The 21,713-nt window shown below is 37.9% G+C and overlaps 1 protein-coding gene across 1 annotated transcript in view; it reads left to right on the plus strand.

The window, feature by feature from the left end:
- The window catches only part of ACBD6 (acyl-CoA binding domain containing 6), a 205,527-nt gene that overhangs the window by 174,936 nt on the left and 8,878 nt on the right, over positions 1–21,713 (plus strand). The window contains exon 7 of the mRNA XM_007989309.3: positions 6,178–6,208. Within this exon, the coding sequence (XP_007987500.2) occupies positions 6,178–6,208 (31 nt within the window). The remainder of the gene's footprint in view (positions 1–6,177; positions 6,209–21,713) is intronic.

Raw genomic sequence — 21,713 nt, forward strand, 5'->3', positions numbered from 1 at the left:
GCCTGACTAATTTTTTTAATATTTTTTAGTAGAGATGGGGTTTCATCATGTTGACCAGGCTGCTCTTGAACTCCTGGTCTCAAGTGATCCACCTGCCTGAACCTCCCAAAGTGCTAGAATTACAGGTGTGACCCACTACACCTGTCCTAATAATCAGATTTTAAAATGGGCAAATGATTTGAATAGATCTTTCTCAAAAGAAGACATACAAATGGCAAACAAGTATATGAAAAGGTGGTCAACATCATTGATCATCAGAGAAATGCAAATCAAAACTACAATGACGTATCATCTTACCTCAGTGAAAATGGCTTGTATCCAAAAGGCAGGCAATAACAAATACTGGCGAGGATGTGGAAAAAAGGGACCCCTCATACACTGTTGTGGGAATGTAAATTATTACAACCACTATGGAGAACAGTTTGGAGGTTTCTCAAACAACTAAAAATAGAGCCATCATATGATCCAGCAATCCCACTACTGGGTATATACCCCAAAGAAAGGAAATCAGTATGTTAAAGGGATATACATATACCCATATTTGTTGCAGCACCGTTCACAATAGCCAAGATTTGGAGGCAACCTAAGTGTCCATCAGCAAATGAATGGATAAAGAAAATGTGGTACTTATATACAATGGAGTACTATTCAGTCATTAAAAAGAATGAGATCTTACCGTTTGCAACAACATAGATAGACCCTGGAGATCATTATGTTAAGTGAAATAAGCCAGGCACAGACCGATGAACTTTGCATGTTCTCATTTATTTGTAGGAGCTAAAAATTAAAATAGTTGAACTCATAGAGATAGACAGTGGGAGGATGGTGACCACTAGAGGCTGGGAAGGGTTGTGGGGGTGTTGGGAGAAGTGGGGATGGTTAATGGGTATGAAAAGTAGTTAGAATGACTGAGATCTAATATTTGATAGCACAACAGAGTGACTCTGGTCAATAATAATTTAATTGTACATTTTAAAATGAGTACAAACTAAAAGGACAATTGGATTGCTTATAACACAAAGGATAAATGCTTGAGGGGATGGATACCGCATATATCATGATGTGATTATTACACATTGCATGCCTATATCAGCATCTCATGTACCCTACAAATATATATACCTACTGTGTACCCACAAAAATTAAAAATTTTTGAGTTTAAAGAAAAAAAAACAGGAAAAATTAAAGTAGTGTATTCATTCCCTCATTTCATGAACACTTACTGAGCACACAGTGTATGCAAGACACTGGATGAAAGACGTAGTACTTGCCTACAAGAAGTTTATAGTCTCAGTGGAAGAGATAGATAAGAACAGAACATATGTGTTGTGCCACAGTAGTAGAAAAGAGGAGCACCTAACCCTACTTGAGAAGTCAGGGGAGGTTTCCTTAAGAAGGTGAACTGAGTCTTGAAGGTTGGGGGTTTTCATTTTCCTGCAAGATTCCAGACTAATAATAATCTCAAAATTCTCCCACCACAAAACACTCAGAAATGCAGAATAAAATATAATAAGCACCCCTTTGAATGCATAGACAAGCTTACAAAAAAAGCAACTCAACTCTCCAAAGGCCAAAATAAGCGTAGCTAAAAACAAAATAGGAAGCTTTAAAATAGTTTTTTAAATAAACAAAGCTTTAAAAATAAAGTGGTCAGTTTAAACCAACACTGGGCTGCTCTGAAAGGATTTGGCAGTCTCAATACCTCTGGGGTAGAGATCTCAAATAATACCAACCACCCTCAGAGTAGACTGAAAAATTCTACCCACTAACAGAGAACTGGCATAGAGAGTTTGTCTTAGCCTGTGCTCCAAGTCCAGAGTTAGGGGTGGCAGTGAAGGTGGGTTTGCTCTTTTTAAATTTGTACTTCTTAAGTTTTCAAAAATCCCCAAGCTAAGAAATCAACTAAGTGATTTCAAGCTGATAATGTATCTGGGATGCTTGACAGAAACAAAAGCAAAATCATTCTGGAGCGACAGAACCTCAATCTAGGGAGCACAGCACAGATTTTTTCCAAAGATAAAACTCCACTTAAAATAAACTCATAGTACAGAATCAAAAAGCATATAGGAAGCAATAAGTAGGTGTCAGCCAGCACAACAAACATCACTCTGCTTCCCCTCCCTGAACTCAAATAAAAGAAATATAGGGACCATAAAATAAGTCAATTTAAAATGCTCAAATATATCAAAGAGGAATTTTTTAAACATGAGAAAAGAGCAAGATTTTATCTTTAAAATGTTGACGGACAGTTTCCAGGTAGAGCAAGGAGCATTCACAGCTATGGGAGTCCAGTAAATACCCTTCCTTCCTTCCTTCCTTCCTTCCTTCCTTCCTTCCTTCCTTCCTTCCTTCCTTCCTTCCTTCCTTCCTTCCTTCCTTCCTTCCTTTCTTTCTTCCTGTCTGTCTTTCTTTTTCTTTCTTTCTTTCTTTTCTTTCTTTCTTTCTTTCTTTCTTTCTCTGTCTCTCTGTCTCTCTGTCTCTCTCTCTCTGTCTCCCTCCCTCCCTCCTTCCTTCCTTCCTTCTTTCTGTCTCTCTCTTCTGTTTTCTTTTCTTTTCTTTTCTTTTTCTTTTCTTTCCTTTTCTTTTCTTTTCTTTTCTTTTCTCTTCTCCCCTCCCCTCCCCTCCCCTCCCCTCCCCTCTCCTCTCCTCTCCTTCTTTTCTTTTCTTTTCTTTTCTTTTCTTTTCTTTTCTTTTCTTTTCTTTTCTTTCTTTTGGAGATGGAGTCTCACTCTGTCACCCAGACTGGAGTGCAGTGGTGCTATCTCAGCTCATTGCAACCTCCACCTCCCAGGTTCAAGCAATTCTTCTGCCTCAGCCTCCCAAGTAACTGGGACTACAGGCGCATGCCACCACGCCCGGCTAATTTTTTGTATTTTAGTAGAGACAGGGTTTCACCATGTTGCCCAGGCTGGTCTGGAACTGCTGAGCTCAGGCAATCCACCCGCCTTGGCCTCCCAAAGTGCCAGGATTACAGGCGTGAGCCACCACTCCAGGACCCAGATAAGTATTCTTACGGGAATTGGCAGTCACAAAATTGGGTAGAGAAGGTATTGGGAGAGAGATGAGCAGGGCGTCGTTCATAAAATGCCTTGCATTCTGGGTTAGTCAGGACTCTTGTTTACAGGTGACAAAAAGATCATATTTGTCTAGGGAGTATTTTGCTGTTATTGGCTTACCTAACCAAGAAAAAATATTGTTGAAATGACAAGAACCAGAGACCCTCATTCTCTCTCCATGTCTCACCACTACTTTTTTCTTTGTGAATGCTTATTCCCTTCTACTGCAGACTGATTTTCGCCCAAAAATAGAGAACATTGCCACTTGTAGTTTTTGGCTCATACCCTTTTCTAATTGTCTTTCTTTTTTATTGTGGTAAAATATATGTGGAATTTACCATTTTAACCATTTTTACATGTACGGTTCAGTGGCATTAAGTACATTTACATTATTGTGCAGTTATCACCACTATTCATCTCCAGAACTTTTCCACCATCCCAAACTGAAACTCTGTACCCATTAGACAAGAACTCCCCATGCTTCCCTCCTCCCTGCCTCTGGTAACCACTATTCTATTTCATGTTCCTGTGAATTTGACTGCTCTAGGTATCTCATATAAATGGAATCACACAATATTTGTCCTTCCATGTCTAGCTTCTTTGACCACACTCTCTTTTAAAAAATTGACACATAATAATTGTACATATTTACAGGGTTGCACCCTTTACTTTTGATCAGAGAGAAAAGAACCTTCTGTGTGCACACACTTCTATCTTATAGCTCCATTTTGAAAAATTTTGAAAGAAAACTAATCGGCTTGGCTTGAGTAACTTGCATACTTTCAGACAAGGAAGATGACCAGTGCTGTGATTTGCCCATTTTGGGTTGCATGACCACCTTAGTATCTCCCCCAGTTCTCTGTGTAAACATACCTTCTTATAGGGTCCTCTGTCCTTTCTACCTAAAATAGCACCCCACATCAATCTAGTCTCTTACTCTGTTTTGATTGTTTTTCAGTGTACTCATCACTTCCTAGTGTTAAATGTATTTGCTTATTGATTCCCTAGCCACTACAACATAAGATTTATAACATTAGAGACCTTCTCTGTCTCATTCATCTCATTGTTTCCAGTGCCTAGAACAGTGACTGGAACATAATTGGAGCTCAGTAACTATTTTTAATTAATTAATTAGAAATTGAGGTAGAGATACAGATTTAGTATTCACTGGTAAATGTGATTAAAAGAAATTAATTGTGCTTTCTTCCATCTGCATAGTGAAGATGAAGAATTAGAAATTGAAAGGAAATGAACTGAGTATATATGAACACAGTGATTCAACATGAAAGTTATGCACAAATAGTGAAAGAACCATGCTTTCTAAAGATATGTAATTGTGGAAAATACAGCCTTGCATGATGGATGCCTAAGTAGAATCCTGAAATTGCAGTAGATTAAGCTCTTTCTGAAATTGCTTCCTAATGCAGGACATTCACATTTAAACTATAAATGTGAATGTATAAACTCATCAGATGTTTGCGTGTGTGTGTGTGTGTGTGTGCACGTACACACACACACTTTTATTGATTAACATTGGAAACTGACAAATATAGATATGAGTCTTAAGCCATAATGGTCAGTACTGTTCTTTCGAAATTACCCTTAGCTTTCCCAATCAAGACCACATTCTCTGGAGCAGAACTTCACATTGTCAGGCTGCCCTGCATAAGAATCGCTCAGATACTATTCACGATAGCTGCCTTTGCTCTCTTCCCCTACCTGTCCTTAATCTGAAGGGCAGGGCAAGTCAAAGGGGAGCAAGATAAAGGTTGTATCTAAAAAGACAAGAAAAAAAAGTAGGCAAAAATGATCTCCTGTGCTTTCTTTTTCATGCTGCTTTCCATCTTTTACTTTTCTTAGAGTTTATTATCTTTATGTTGCTTCCTGGACATCCCAAACTTAGCCATAGTTGCACCTTAGCCAACTGTACCCTACCCCGACTTCCTGCCAGAATTACTTCTTTATATCTCCTCTCACCCTTGTAATAAGCACCTTACCTCCAAATACAATCAGAACTTCATTCCACAGTAGGAAAACAAACCACATTGCCCCAAGGTTGTCCCCCTGCCATGACTTTTTTCTTACTACCTATCTGAACCGTAAAATAAGTTCTCTATGGCAGCTTCTTGCTTTTCTTTCTAGGAGATTAACAGGGAGACCCATTACCAAAAAGTTCCGGAACCAACCTCCACCCCTACATTCAGCTGTTAGGAAGTGGGAAAAGCAGATATGGGTACCCGAGAATAGTTTGGTTGGCATAACGTCACCCTTTCCAAGTTATTCAGATTAACAGTTTCACATTTATTCTTAATTACCAGGGGCATGATGGCCATGCATACTACAAAGTGCTTATGAAGTTAATTACTAATTTCTACTTTTCACTTGTATACTTTGATTATTTGTTGCTCATGTAATGTGATTAGCTGCTCTCAATTTAAGAGGTGGCTTGCTAAAAAGTACTCAACTGCGCTACAATTATAGCATATGTATATATAGTATATATAGTTTTCTTGGTTTTAAAGGAAAACAATTAACTGAAATGTTGGAATTTCCTAAGTATTCTATGGCAACTTTTGGCTTTCTTAACAACTTCTGGGACTTTGTATGCTTTGAAATCACATTACTTTATGATATTTGATCTGGTTAGGAAACCTAATGTTATTAGCCTGGAATTTGTGAGTCTTTGAAAAGGGATAAAAGGCTATCCACTGTAAATCACAGACTCGCTAGATAGATTTGGGGACAAGCTTAGGAAAAAAAAAAATCGTAATACTGGCCAAGATAAATGAGATATAGTATCAATGTCTCTGTCATGAACTAGGTAACCAAACTACCTCACTTTAAGAATTTCCCTTTGGATTATTACCTGCAGATATCTGGAGTAACTGGTTATCCTGTTATTCCATTGTAGCTGCTACAGTGCACAAGTTACCATTCTTTATTCTTCAGGATGGTGAGCTTGGTCAAAAGTGACTGTGAAGCTCAGATAACTGACTTCTTTTCGTAAGTCTGATCAACCTATGGAACTTTGGCTTATCAGATAAATTTGCTACAGTTTATGTACTTTCATACTTTTGCAATTACTTAGACTTCTAAAATGTATTATTTGTTTCTTTTATAGGACAATGAAGGCCAAACAGCTCTACATTATGGTAAGAAGTTTCTAAATTATTATGTAATCATATTTGAACATCTTCTCTATTTGTTTATTTCAACTTTGTCCATTCCTATGTGGTGCTTACATAAGTACCTGGCAGCTAGCAGAGATACAGTAACTTTTTGTTTGAAAAATGTATTAGGCTGCACGCAGTGGCTCACACCTGTAGTCCCAGCACATTGGGAGGCTGAGGCAGGTGGATCACTTGAGGTCGGGAGTTCAAGACCAGCCTGGCCAACATGCTGAAACCCTGTCTCTACTAAAAATACAAAAATTAGCCAGGCCTGGTGGCGGGCGCCTGTAATCCCAGCTACTCAGGGGGCTGAGGTGGGAGAATCGCTTGAACCTGGGAGGGGGAGGTTGCAGTGAGCTAAGATCACACCACTGCACTCCAGCCTGGGTGACAGAGTGAGACGCCATCTCAAAAACAAAACAAAAGAATAAAAAATTATTAATAACTTAGTAAGTTGAAGATATATTAAAATTCTTATGGTCACAAATAAATTGTTTCTATACTAGCAACAGAAATGGAGACCCCTCCAGCCTCACTTTGAAAATTCATTATTTCATTCTTAGTTCTATTCATGAGTGACAAGAAAGATGTTAATCATTGTCACTATAGAATCTAGCATTTCTCCTACAAGAAATATTTTCTTGATCTAATTGAAGAAAAAGAAATTTGATTTTTTAACTAATCTCTCCTACTAACTGATTAGCTTAAGTAATCTGTAAAATAGAAAAAAAATCTGTAAGATGGAAATAATATGGCTCTTAGAGAGCTGCTTGGTAAATTCAGTGAGATAAAAGATATTACAGTATTTTGTAAAATGTAAAGTCCTAGTAAATATAATTTAAAGATTCTGCATAGAGTTGGGCAGTGGTGCACGTCTGTAGTCACCGCTACTCAGGAAGCTGAGGCAGGAGGATCACTCAAATCCAGGAGTTTGAGGCCAGCCTGAGCAACACAGACCCCGTCTCCAAAAAAAAGATTCTATTTGGGTGTGAATATGGCTGAATGAAAGACAGCCATCAGTATTTAAATCAGATTATGGATCAGCCTTTTGGGAGGGAATACACTTGTCAGTCTTGGCAGTCTTAGACTGCCGTTCAGTAACAAGTGGCTCAGATAACCCTGGACGCTTTTGTCTACTGCTTTGGACTTTAAATTTGCACTTAAGTGTTCAAAAATCCCAAGCTAAAAAGTCAACTAAGGTATTTCAAGCTGATAGTGTCTGAGATGCTTGACGGAAACAAAAGCAAAATCATTCTGGAGGGATGATTCTGGAGAAACCTCGCTGTGCTAGCTAGGAGTCTTAACCTGTTGGACTAGCTGTTATACTACCTATGTATGTCAGCCTAATAATTGAGGTTGAAATGTCTGTCACCAACTACCAGCCTCAACTCACTTATGAGTTTATCTAGCATAACCTGGTTACCAAAACCAGGAGGAGAAAGGAAAATTGTGAGTCAATCTTACTTTTGAGCATAGATGCAAAAATCCTAAATAAAATATTAGCAAATGAAATTCATCAGTACATTTTTAAAAGAAAGAAAGGTATGTGCTGACCAAGTTGAGTTCATCCCAGGAATTCAAGGATGACTTAACATTTAAAAAATCTATTAATGTAACCTTCCACATCAGCAAATTAGGTAAAAAAACATATGATCAAATGAAATGCAGAAAAAAGCATTCGAGGATGTTCAACACTCGTTTTAAGAGCGGTAGAGAAAAGTAGTTAAGACTGCTCATAAGTCAGACTTCCGGGTTCAAATTCTAGTTCTACCCCTGACCTTGGACAAAATACTTAACTTACCCTGTACCTCAGTTTACTCACGATGAAATGGGGATAGTAACCTCAGAGATTTGTTAGAATGAGTTAATCTGTGTAAAGTGCTTAGAACAATGTCTGACACCTGGCATATACTCAATAAATGTTAGTTAATTATTTTTATGATAAAAGCTCTTAAACTAGGGATAGAAGGAGACTTCTATGGCCTGATTTACTTATCAAAAACCCAGAGCAAACATTATTATTAAAGATGGGATGTGTGAAGCATTTTCTTTAAAATGCAAAACAAGAAAAAATGCATACCATAACTGTTTCTCTTCAATACTGTATTAGAATTGTAGATAACGCAAAATGAAAAACAAAATAAATAAAAGGTACATGAGATGGATAAAACAAAATCATCATCATTCTCAAGCAATACAGTTAGCTACATAGAAATCCAAGAAACTCTACAAATTATAAAAACTATGCAATTTAGCAAGGATGCTGAATGCATTAGTTTTTTAAGTTCAGTCTTAAACATTAGTGTAAAAAGGTAAAAAAAAATTTAAACATTTTTCCAATATTATTTACAGTAGCAACAAAATCCTAGGACTCAACCTAACAAAAGGTATGTAAAACCTTCATAGAAAAAAATACAATTTTTAAAAGACATTTTTAAAGGACCTAAGCAGAAGGAGAAATAATCCATGTTAATGAATGGGAAGACTTGATTTCATAAAGATCATTTCTGCCAAGTCAAACTACAAATACAGAGAATCTTCATAAGAATTCCAGCAGATACTTTGTGGAGTTTAACAAACTTGCCCTAAAATTCAAATGGAAGATAAAGGAGCCAGGAATAGCTAAGGCAATTTGAAGAAAAGCAAGAAAGAAAGACTTGTTCTTCCAAATATCAAGATGTTATTTTACAGCTATGATAATGAAGGCAGAGACTGACTTCCAACATGACAATGTGAGAAGCTGCACTGATAAGCTCCCTTGTCAAACTGGTAAAAATTATTTTTGGAACTATAGACATTTAATAGCTTCTGGAAATTTTACTAAGGACAAAAAGCAAATGAAGAGACATCTATTCAAGAAAATCTACAAAAATTTGGTAGGAAGGAAAACTTTGTGGTATTTGAACCAAGATCACTCCCTCCTTTCTCTCTTCCCAGCTCAGTGATGTGGAGACTCCACTCCACAATGCCAGGAACACAGAGCTCCCTCTCCTCCCAGCTCCTAGTCAGAGGACTTTCTTCCTGGGAGAAGCAGGACAAACATTTTCCACCTTGCCTCCAGCTACCTTTTGCTAAGGCTGTCCTGGACATATATGATCCCAACTACTTGGGAGGCTGAGACAGGAAAATCATTTGAATCCAGGAGTTGGAGGCTGCAGTGAGTCGTGATTATGCCACTGCACTCCAACCTGCTTGACAGAGTAAGACCCTATCTCAAAAAAAAAAAAGTAAGAGTAAAAAAGAAAGAACTATGAATCGTGTGAGATTGTATTTTACTTACAAGCTAGCAAGTTAGCCTGACTGTTTCATGGTTGCTGGCAAAAGACACAAAACTTTTGAATCAGAGACAAAAGACTTTATTATCCATGGCACAGCAAGCAGCATAAGCTTCATGTTTTTGTCATTTCCTCTTGCCTCCAAAGTCCCACCAAAGCGACGTGGAGAGGTCCATGTAGATACTGCATTCACCGTGTGTCATGGCTTAGGAATCGTGATCTTAGGGAACTCTAATCTTTTATAAGATTAGGGCTGCAAGCAAACCTTTGCTCAGGAGGAGGTATTATGTTTATTATTCTGGATGGTAAACAAACCTGCCCTCTGTTCTGGAAAGAAACACTATCTCTGTTGTCAAATCTGTTCACTACACAAACATCCTTGAAAGTTAGTCTAGAACAAAAGCTGTCTTATGTCTTCTGCACATCTTATGTACCTTTGTACATAAGACGTGCAGAAATGCGAGAGACCCTTCAAGAATTGTCTCCCAACAATAATTAATTGGGGAATGCAGATTAAAACATTTAGATACAACTTCATACCGATCAGACTGGCAACATGTAAATGTCTACAAATATTAATATTAGGCTATAAAACAACAAGAATTCTCATACATTGCTGATAAGAGTGTCAAATGTTACAGCCATTTTGAGATCAGTTTAGTAAGATTTAGTAAAGTTGAAGGTACACATACTCTACAACCCAGTAATTCTAGTTCTAGACATATACCAGAGAAAAACTCCTGAACATGTGTATAATGAAACATGATTTAGAACATTTATTGCAGCATATTTGTAGTAGTCAACAACTTGTTTTATTAGCCTCTATTCCTCTGCATGCCATGCTTGCAATATTTGTTCATTGAAATTGCACATATATACATATATGCATATACAAATATATATTTTATGGTATCAAATGCCTTTGAAAGAACCATTAAAATGAGCGTATAAAATAGTAAAATAATAAACTATTTAATCTGTAAGCTCCTGTCTATAAATATACCTGTAGTAGGGTTTGTTTGTTTGTGAGTCAGTGTCTCACTCTTGTCACCCAGGCTAGAGTGTAGTGGCGCAATCATGGCTCACTGCAGCCTTGAACTCCTGGGCTTGAGCTATCCTCCCACCTCAGCCTCCCAAGCAGCTGGGACTACAGGCACGCACCACCACACCTGGCTAAGTTATTTTATTTTTGTTGAGACAGGATCTAGCCCAGGCTGGTCTCAAACTCTTGGCCTCCACCAATTTTCCCATGTCAGCCCCCCAAAGCATATGTAGTAGTTACTGTTTTTTATAAATGAGGCAAATCAAAGAAATTAACAAGCTTGCCTAAGGGAACTGGAAATTCAAACCTGTATGTCTATATTTACTAGGAAAAGACAAAAATTAATGCTTTCCCATACCTCCTTCCACAGCATTCACATCACTTACTCCTCAAACGTATTTATATAGTATTTCTGTCATAGGACTCCTCCTGTATTATCAAGAGCTGGCTGTTCTAAACCCTAATTTTCCACCCAGAAGAAATTTGTCTCAGCCATCCCCACAGCTATGATTGCAATCTGGGATAACCAGGCTTAAGTCAAATAACCAGAGAGTCAAAAAAGAGGGAAAATAAACTCTTCACAGTGGTTGTGAGGTCTTTAGCACAAAATTCAAGGCTACTCATTTTTCCTGATGCCTTGCTTCGAGAGGCCAGCCTTCTTTTACTCCAAAATATTTGCCCTACAGTCTAGAGTTCACGGCTCTGTTTATAAAGACAACCACTGCCAATGCACCCACATGCCCTGCTGAATCAGCTCTTATTTCCATCCCCTTATTCCTTCTTTTGTTCCCTCATTCAGATGTTTTTCAGTGCCTTCTCTGTGACATGTGCTGTGTTTTCCTTTCATTTCTCCCTTTCAGAAACTGTAGCAACAGCTAAACCAGATTGAATGTGCCCTTGAGAATTTAGATGAGTCACTCTGTCATCCCTAGTTAACCATTAGGAGTGAATGCCTTTATGGATGTAGGAATGTGTCCATTTAAGTTTGATATATTTAAAATGCATTTATAGATAGCAACAGGGTAGGGATTTTTCAAAAGGCATTTCTGACTGGGTTCAAATAAGCTCCATTTTCTTTATGTACTGGTACAGAAAAATCTCATAACGTATATTGTTGAACAAAAAGATTAAGGTTTAGCACAGCATATATAGTGTGCTGCCATGAATATATCTATACATACTTGCTAGTAAATATATATCTCTGGGAGGATACATAAAAAGCTAATAATGTTAATTGCCTTGGGGAAGAGGAGCTGTGGGGCTAGAATACAAGAATAAGATGAAAACCTTTTTCTGTAAACCCTTTTATAACTTCTGTATTGGACCTATATGCATATATCATCTGTTCAAAAATTATTTTAAATTTAAGTGTCATAGGTTCTATTAGTACTATGAATATGATACACCTTCTTAATTATATTTCATTCATTCAACAAATATTTGAATGCCTACTATTTGCTGGATAAAATACATCAAACATTCTTTTTAAGATAAGAGATGTCCCCAGATTCCTTTACTTCCCACCCAATAAAGAACCCAGTATCTATAGCGGTAAATGGGTGAGCAAACACCATATCTGGGAGAACTCTGGGCTTGAATTTCAATGCCAGTGCAACCTGGAAATGAGGCCTCTTGAACTAGAAGTAATCAGGACTCAAAACTGAGATCCTGCACATGAGCCAGGACCTTCAAAAGGCTATGTATATCCTTGGTTTAAAAGAGGAGGCAAAGGGGTAGAGATTAGAACAAGTTGGCCTATTGGTAAAAAAGAAGACAGAGAAGCTTCTCTGCTTCAGACTAGCATTTGGGTGGAAACAAAAGCCCTATAAGTTTGGGGTTCACATTTATATTCTGATTATTTCAGGAATCCTCAAGTCAAGAAATTAACATAAGTGTACCAGGCTGGTGAGTGCTAAACTTCTCTTGAGAAACACATCTTCAACCTATACAGTACAAAGTTCCTCCAGAATGAAGCCCCACAGATAATAAGTTCACAATCCAAAATTACAAAATACACTTGAGTGAATGTCAGCAGACACAGTAAACTATAGTAATAGACTTTGAGGAACTTCAGTAAAAGTTGGATAAAAATGATCAGACTAAGTCTGTATAAAATGAAGGAATCAAAAACACAAGAACAAGACATTCCAAAAAAGAACAGGCAGATTTGAAAGAGAACCAAATAGAACTATGTAAGTAAAAAAAATAAAAAAAATAAAAAAATTTACAATGGATAGGTTAAAGTGAAGAATTGACACAAGTTAAAAAAAAAAATTAGTGAAAAGATTTGTCTAAAGAAATTGCCAGAAAGGCAGCACAGAAAGGTAAAGAAATTATAAATGTAAAGAGACATTAAGAGTGGAACAAGAAAGTTCAGCATTTATTTATCTTAATTTGTTTTTTGAGACAGAGTCTAGCTCTGTCACCCAGGCTGGAGTGCAGTGATGTGATCTCGACTCACTGCCCCCTTCACCTCTCGGGTTCAAGTGATTCTCCTGCCTCACCCTCCAGAGTAGCTGGGACTACAGGCATGCGCCACCACACCCAGCTAATTTTTGTGTTTTTAGTAGAGACGGGGTTTCACCATGTTGAACAGGCTGGTCTCAAACTCCTGGCCTCAAATGATCAGCCTGCCTTGACCTCCCAAAGTGCTGACATTACAGGCATGAGCCACTGTACCTAGCCTAATTTTTTTATTTTTAATTTTTGTGGGTGCATAGTAGATACATATTTATGGAGTACATGAGATACTTTGATACAGGGATCCAATGTGTAATAATCACATCATGATAAATGGGGTGTCTATTCCCTCAAGCATTTATCCTTTGTGTTACGAACAATATTTTAGTTATTTTGAAGTATACAATTAAGTTATTATTGACTATAGTCATCTTGTTGTGCTGTCAAATACTGGGTCTTTTTCTTTGTAAAAAAATTTTTTGTACCCATTAACCATCCCCGTTTCCACCCATATATCCCTACAACCCTTCCCAGCCTCTCGTAACCATCCCTCCACTCTCTATCTATGTAGCTTCCATTTTTATTTTTAGCCCCCACAAATAAGTGAGAATATGTGAAGTTTGCCCTTCTGTTCCTGGCTTATTTCACTTAACATAATGACCTTCAGTTCATCCATGTTGTTGCAGATGATAGAATCTCACTCTTTTTTATGGCTGAATAGTCCTCCATTGTGCATATATACCACATTTTCTTTATCCATTCATCTGTTGATGGACACTTAGGTTGCTTCCAAATCTTGGCTATTGTGAATAGTGCTGCAACAAACATGGCAGTGCAGATATCTCTTTGATATGCTGATTTCCTTTTTTGGGTATATACCCAGGATTGGGATTGCTGGATTGTATAGTAGCTCTATTTTCAGTTTTTTGAGGAAGCTCCAAACTGTTCTCCATAGTGATTGTACTAATGTACATTCCCACCAATAGTGTACAAGGGCTCTCTTCTCCACATCCTCACCAGCATTTGTTATTGCTTGTCTTTTGGATAACAGCCAAGTTTAGTATTTTTAATAGGAGTTCCAGAAGGAGAGATTGGGAAAAATTAATATTTGATGATATATTTACTAAAAATTCCTAGAATTGATTTAAACATTGGGATCTTCAGATTCAGGAATTATGAGCTCTGGTTAGTAATAATATGTGATATTCATTTGGTGGAATACTGTACAGCAATGAGAATGAGCTACATCTACACGCAATAACATAAATTAATCTTACGCATGCTATTGAGCTGAGATGCCAGACACAAAACAGTGCATACAGTATGGTTTCCATTTATATAAAGGTCACAAGTGGGAAAAACTTATCTCTAGCATTAGTAAAGGGGATAATGATTATCTTGGATGAAGTAAGCAGGTAACAGGCAACTAGAAGGGGTTAACAGGGCAGGGGTGCTTCTGAGAGTCTAATAATGATCGGATTGTTGATATGTGCTAGTCACATGGATAAATTTCCTTAAAAAAATTTATATACAGTTGATCCTTGAACAACATAGGTGTGAACTGTGTGGGTCCACTTATATGCAGGGTTGTTTTTTTTTTTTAAATAAATATATTGGAAAATATTTCAGAGATTTGCGACAACTTGAAAAAAACTCAATTTTGCACCCTAGAAATATCAAAAAAATTAAGGAAAAGTTACTTACGTGATGAATGCATAAAATATATGTAGATACTAGTCTATTTCATTTACCATCATAAAGTATACACAAACATATTATGAAAAGTTAAAATTTATCAAAACTTATACACATAAACACAGACCATTCATGGCACCATTCAAAGTTGAGACAAATGTAAATGAATCTAAAGATGCAATATTAAATCATAACTGCATAAAATTAACTGTAGTACATACTATTCTACTGTAATAATTTTGTGTACACCTCCTGTTGCTATTACAGTGAGCTCAAGTGTTGCCCGTCTGTGCTTAAAGTGCCAGGTGATGCTGGTCATCTCTACGTGAGCAGTTTGTTTCTCCAGTAAATTGTGTATCAGTAAAAAAGTGATCTCACAGTTCTTGTGTATTTTTGTGTGTTAGTACACTACCATAAACCTTGAATAACACAAGGGGGCCCATACAAAATACCACTAGTGATGTTGAAAGTGTTCCCGAGAAGGGAAGTATGACATTACAAGAAAAAGTTAAGTTGCTTGATATGTACCATAACTTGAGTTCTGCCACCACAGTTGCCACCATTTCAGACAGATGATTCATCTTGGAAACAGGCAACATAAACATACAGCATCAATAAATACAGTACAGGTACTATACATGTATTTTATGATTTTCCTAATAACATTTTCTTTTCTATGGCTTATTATATTGTTAAGAAGACATAACATACAAAATATGTGTTAATTGACAGTTTCTGTTACTGGTAAGGCTTCTAGTCAGCTATAGAATATTAGTAGTTACGTTTTTGGAGAGTCAGCAGTTATATGTGGCTTTTCTAATTCATGTGGAATTGGCACGCCTAACCCCCATGTTGTTCAGGGCTCAACTGTATGTGATTTTGGTACTTTTCTGTGTACATTTTATACTCTTTAAAAAGTATACAGACACCAAGAAAGTCTAAACCTAGGCAGATGTACAGTAGCGATGTTATTGTTTCTGTGTAAAATCTCATTTAGCCTTTTCTACAAATGTTTGAGCTAGGTACTGCCTTCCCCCATTTTTAGATGAAAAACCACAGTTTAGAGATGTTACCTTGACATGGTAATCCAAACTGTAGGTAGCAGAGCCAAGACACTTGTACAGGTCTTCTGATTCTACATCCAGACCTCTTTTCACAGTTCCATAAATAATTACAGTCCTGCTGTCTTTTTAAGGAAGACATTATTTTGTGGAAGATAATCTTTTATACAAATGAAATTAAAGAAAATCTTTTCTTATTGGTTACCTTGGTCAGTGATTCAAGGCTAATTTTCAAGACTGTACTTGGGAGTAAATGTATATCAATATTTCTGTCTATCTGTGTGCTTTTATCTTTTTATTTCTGTTCACTAAGAGTTTATACATTAATAGAAATCATCCCTGATTCGGAAATCTTGCCTAAAATTGATCTAGAACTTCTATTTCTCTCAGGTTATTTTAATCATCATGGAAAGAACAAAACAAATGCCATATATGTTAAAATCAAGATAATCAATACTAAATATCCCTAAAAGTTCTGGCATTACAAATATATAAAAGTAAAATATTCTGACAATTCAGGAATGTTTAATAAAAATTACTATTTTAAGTTTAATTCATAATCACTTACAGGAGTGAGTTATTTTTAATTTATAATTTTTCACTAGGTCACTGGATTCTTGCAAGTTTTTAAGGTAGTCAAAACAGTCTTGCATGTAATAATAATAATAACCATTTATTAAGCACCTATTATATGCCAGAGAATCTGCTGGGCATATTTGTTATTCATTTAATCACTTAATATTATTTAATGCTTTTTATTTAGTGGGCAGTCAGTTACTATTTGTTGATTTTATTTTATTTCAGGACTCTTAACCTACTCTTGGAACTTTCATAAAACTATAAGTATCGTTAAATCCAGAGAGTGCAGACAGTGTTGGGGATGTCTTTGGGGACTTAGCTATTATTTTTTATGAATTATGGTTGGGCTTGACAGCTGTCCTTGTGTTGACAGCTCTTCTGATTATAGCAGTTGTCAAACTCCATCCTTAAGCAGGTTGTAAATCCTGGCTTCTTCCGATTAAAACTGGGTCAGAGCCAATCGCAGGTTAACTAGAGGCCAGTATTCTACTACTGTACGTCCTTACTAGTTCATTCTAAATGGGCTTTGTGTGGCAGCATACTAAAACCCTTATATGCCTATATTTTACTTGAGTTTTTTTGAATCTTCAGATGTTGGTCCTCCTGTTATTTTGTGATTAAACATGGTCCTTGCTGAAGAGTATATTTGTATAAGTGTGGTCTTCCTTATAAATGGCCTGTTAGCCTTCCCCTCCTCTTCCTCCACTGGGAATACTAATATCATTGCATCTGTGTCTCCCAGGGGAAATCAAGGCTTTTCCTTGCACGTGCAGTCATGTGATTTCAGAGTGGGCAGGCTTTGTATCCTCATGAGCCCTTGGTCTTCCACGCAAAGCACCATCTGTTCTGTTACCTCCACACTGTTACAGGGCAGTGGGAGGAGGCATTAGAGTGAAAATAAATAAAATAAAAAAAGAAAGAAATTCATCATCAAAACCCTGAGGATTAATGGAGTCAGAAGGCTCACTGCTCTGAATGGAAATTCATCTTCACCTGTGCCAGTGTCAGGGCTGCCTCTATGGCACTTGACAAATAGAGGTTCCCAGGGTACCATAAATTCAGCAACTGTTCTAATCCCTATAGACTTGCTCAAGCTTTTCCAAGATGGGCTTATGACTGTTTTTGTATTTCCCAGCACATTGTGGGCACCAGTATATCCCCTCATTAATTTGGTAAAATGTTAGCACCCTTTCCTCCTCAATTCTCTCTCATGTTCTTTGCCTTTGTCTGTTTTGAAAGGGTGGGCAGAGTACACATTTCTGAAAGGCGACTCTACATTGTGACTTGTGTTTCACTAAAGATGCCAAAGGCAGAGAAATCAATTAACTAATGAATTTTGAGCAAATAGTAAGTGCCCAGCATTATGCTAGATGGAGAAGATAATACAAAAAGAAGCATATACTCAAGTAGTTCAGCATTCCATTGCTGGGTACAAAGCATATTTTTTCAACAGCTATTTTTTGGGCAACTATATGTGCAAGTAGGCTCTGTGCTAACATAAACATAATGGATGCCTCTCAACAGTGAGTCTCCAAGAGATACTGCAAGTGGCCTACTCATATCAGGATAAGATGTACTTGTGTGGTTTAAAGGACCCCTGTCCTTTAAGTTACTCAGTCTCATTCTTTTTTATCTATAAGTTATTTATGCTGTCATGTAAGTCTGTCTCTGCATAACTCCCAGGCATTTGTTAATAGAACTCCTTTCATATGAATGCCATATTTCTTGCTCTGAATTACTGTTTTGCAACCTTAAATTCCAAATTTATATCTCACATCATAGTTAGACCTGAGCTAAAATTTCATTCACATCTGTCAAGTTAGGGAATTATTATTAACCTCAGGTAGCATTTTCATAGCTGGTTGACTAGAGTTCCCTAGATGTGGAACTTAATTTCTGTTTTTGTTTTTTTTTTTTTTTTTTTTTTTTGAGACGGAGTCTTGCTCTGTCGCCCGGGCTGGAGTGCAGTGGCTGGATCTCAGCTCACTGCAAGCTCCGCCTCCCAAGTTTACGCCATTCTCCTGCCTCAGCCTCCCGAGTAGCTGGGACTACAGGCGCCCGCCACCTCGCCCAGCTGGTTTTTTGTATTTTTTAGTAGAGACGGGGTTTCACCGTGTTAGCCAGGATGGTCTCGATCTCCTGACCTCGTGATCCGCCCGTCTCAGCCTCCCAAAGTGCTGGGATTACAGGCTTGAGCCACCGCCCCCGGCCAAGGAACTTAATTTCTTAAACTCCTTACCTGGGTTGGTGCCCATAGATTATATCATATCTCACCACTGGAATGGTCACATCATCATACAGCATAAATGTAATTAATGTCCCTTTGTCTGAGATGGCCATCTTTTGTGTCTTCAGCCATAGCACACATCTACTTAGCCCTGATCTTGTGTAACTGTTGGGTTAGAATTGAGCCAAGCGTGATCTGACAGATCATGATGGTTATTATTGTGTATTATAGATTTATACAATGGAAGTTTATTCCTGTGATACTGCTAAAGGTCCTATTTTAAAACCTACGTGTTTCTTACAATAAGTTGAGACTAATAACTGCAGTGTAAAGGTTAAATCATTATTGTTCAAAATATAAATGTCTTGTAGCTAGTTCTATGCAGGATAAATAGCCTTTTTTCACAGCTATTTGATATAAGGCAGTGTGTCTTCAACTTTATTGTATTTTATAGGAGATTGTCTTTCATTTTAATCCAATTTGGTATACAGTGATTCATGATAAAACCCTTCAGAAATTTAAAATTAAAATGTTTGCTAAAATTATCTTTGGGCCAGGCACAGTGTCTCATCCCTGTTATCCCAGCACTTTGGGAGGCCAAGGCAAGTGAGTCACCTGAGGTCAGGAGTTTGAGACCAGCCTGGCCAACATGGTGAAACCCCATCTCTACTAAAAGAATTCAAAAACAATTAGTTGGGCTTGGTGGTGGACGCCTATAATCCCAGCTACTCAGGAGGCTGAAGCAGGAGAATCACTCGAACCCAGGAGGCAGAGGTTGCAGTGAGCCAAGATCGTGCCATTGCACTCCAGCCTGGGTGACAAGAGACTCCATCTCAAAAAATGATAATAATAAAATTATTTTGGGAGGCAATTTTAAATTCTCAAAAAGATACTATAATCCTAAACACTCTCTTGAATCCTCGGCCTTGGTAAAGATCATACCGTCTCTTCCTCCCTGTCTGTGGCATCCCTCAAGATGCAGAGAATAGCTCTTGAGTCTCAGGAGCTACCCAAAACTATGATCTCAGCCAATCAGCAGTGACCCTGGGGTTGGAATAGGCAATTCTTGCCTCCCTCTGCATTTTCTCCTATTCTCCATTCATCAAATATTAATATCTATACCTTGGTAGCCTTCTAAGAAACCCCACAACACTGAAGGCAGAGATAGGGTTCATAAATGGTCTGATTTTAGCTCAGAAAAAAATCTACCCTCTACTTTGGTTCACTTAGAAGCACCTCTGAGCTTATGTGGTTATGGATTAGAGTTTGGTGCCTAAGCTTATCAGGATAAGTAACGTAAAGGATCACAAAATCTATCCCAAGTACCTATCACAACCGGGTTTTGGCTGTCGGCTCTGTGCACACTTCACAGCACATAACCATGAAACTCTGAGCTGGAAGCACCCACCCAAAGAGAAAAGATGGTCAAGGGAACCAGAGAAACTACTTTATTTTTACCTAAGTACCGTTTGTGAGCAAAAGAAGAAATATCACTGCTAAATCATTTAAAACAAACCCCTGGGGAGTTCTGCTTCCACTATTAAGATGTAGTAAACTGCAAGAGAACTTCATTCTCACCTTAACAAAAGAAAAAGATAGTCTACAAAATCATAACTTTTTGTGAACACATCAGACAGCAGAGGTTTCATGGCAGCCAAATAAACTGAATTCAAAGAGTGACAAGCCCCTATAAGACACACAAACTGTTTCACCTTTGGCAGAACACCTGAAGAAGAGGCAGCCACCATAAAAATAGGTAGGAAGAAAACAGCTAAGATGAGCAAATTGTTAAAGTGAGCTAGTATGACATTTTAGAGTAACTGGGAGCCTGAGACCCAAAAGGAGTCCTCAGTTGCATTCTTTTTCATTAACCGGGTGCTCATGAGAGAAATTTCTTTAGAAGAGAGAAAACCTCTTCAGTGGCACACAGGCATGAAACATTTCCACTTCCCTGTATCCTTCTTTTTTAATTAATTAAATTTTTGACACATAAACCTTATATATGTTTCAAAACATGATATTTTAAAATATTTATACATTGTGGAATGGCTGAATCGAGGTGATTAATAGATGCATTGCCTGACATACTTACCATTTTTTGTGGTGAGAACACTTAAAATTACTCTGAACAATTTTCAAGAATACAGTAAATTATTATCAACTATAGCCACCGTGTTGTACAATGCTAAACTCTTATTTCATTCAAAGCCAAATCCCTAAGCCGTAGAGGAGGAGCTGAAAGCCTTTCTGGCCTCCCCTGCTGCTGCTTCTGGGCTCGAGTAGATATCTACTGCTTTTAAAGTTAGAGTAAAAGCAAAATCTGCCTTCAGGGAGGGACAGGAAAGCCCAGAACTTAGGACTCTGCAGTGATATAAAGCAGAGATTCCCCCACCACTGAAGGCAGGGCAGGAAAGTCTCTCCCACCCAAGACACCCACCACTACCAACACCACATACACACACACCGCAGAGTTTGGCTGACATGTGGGGGAGGGGTGTGTAGAAACAATGAGAAATCACGATTCCTGAGGTCCTGCCTAAGAGTGAGACCAGCCCAGAAGGACAAAGAACTCCATCTTACTCCTGCCATGAGCCGAGCCCTGAGTAATAAGCAAAAGTAGTCCATTGATGGAGGAGGGACAAGAATGGAGAGAGAGAGAGACTTCCTCTGTGGTACGGACACGCAGAGACTGCTGAAAGCTGAGGGTGGAGCAACAACATTGTGTGGGGGGAACCCTAGCACCCTAGCCCCACACTAAGCATAAGGTAGCAGCATCCTATCACTGGAGGAGTTTGAAGGCAATGATGCACTGAACTTATCTGTCACAACAGCAAACCCAAACCCAGTTCAGCTGCTGACATTCATCTGTGTACACCTTCATCAGAGCTCTTGGGTGAATAGGTGCATTATCAATGAGCAGTAATATTTTGAAAGGAATCTGTTTTCCTGAGTAGTAGGTCTCAACAGTGGGCTTAAAATATTTAGTAAACCATGTTGTAAACAGATATGCCATCATCCAGGCCTTGTTGTTGCATTTATAGAGTATAGGCAGAGTAGATTTAGCATAATTCTTAAGGGCCCTAGGATTTTTGGAATGGTTTATGAGCATTGTCTTCAACCTAAAGTAACCAGTTGCATTAGCCCCTAA

Source organism: Chlorocebus sabaeus, chromosome 25 (assembly GCF_047675955.1).
Source record: "Chlorocebus sabaeus isolate Y175 chromosome 25, mChlSab1.0.hap1, whole genome shotgun sequence".
In the NCBI taxonomy this organism is placed as follows: domain Eukaryota; kingdom Metazoa; phylum Chordata; class Mammalia; order Primates; family Cercopithecidae; genus Chlorocebus; species Chlorocebus sabaeus.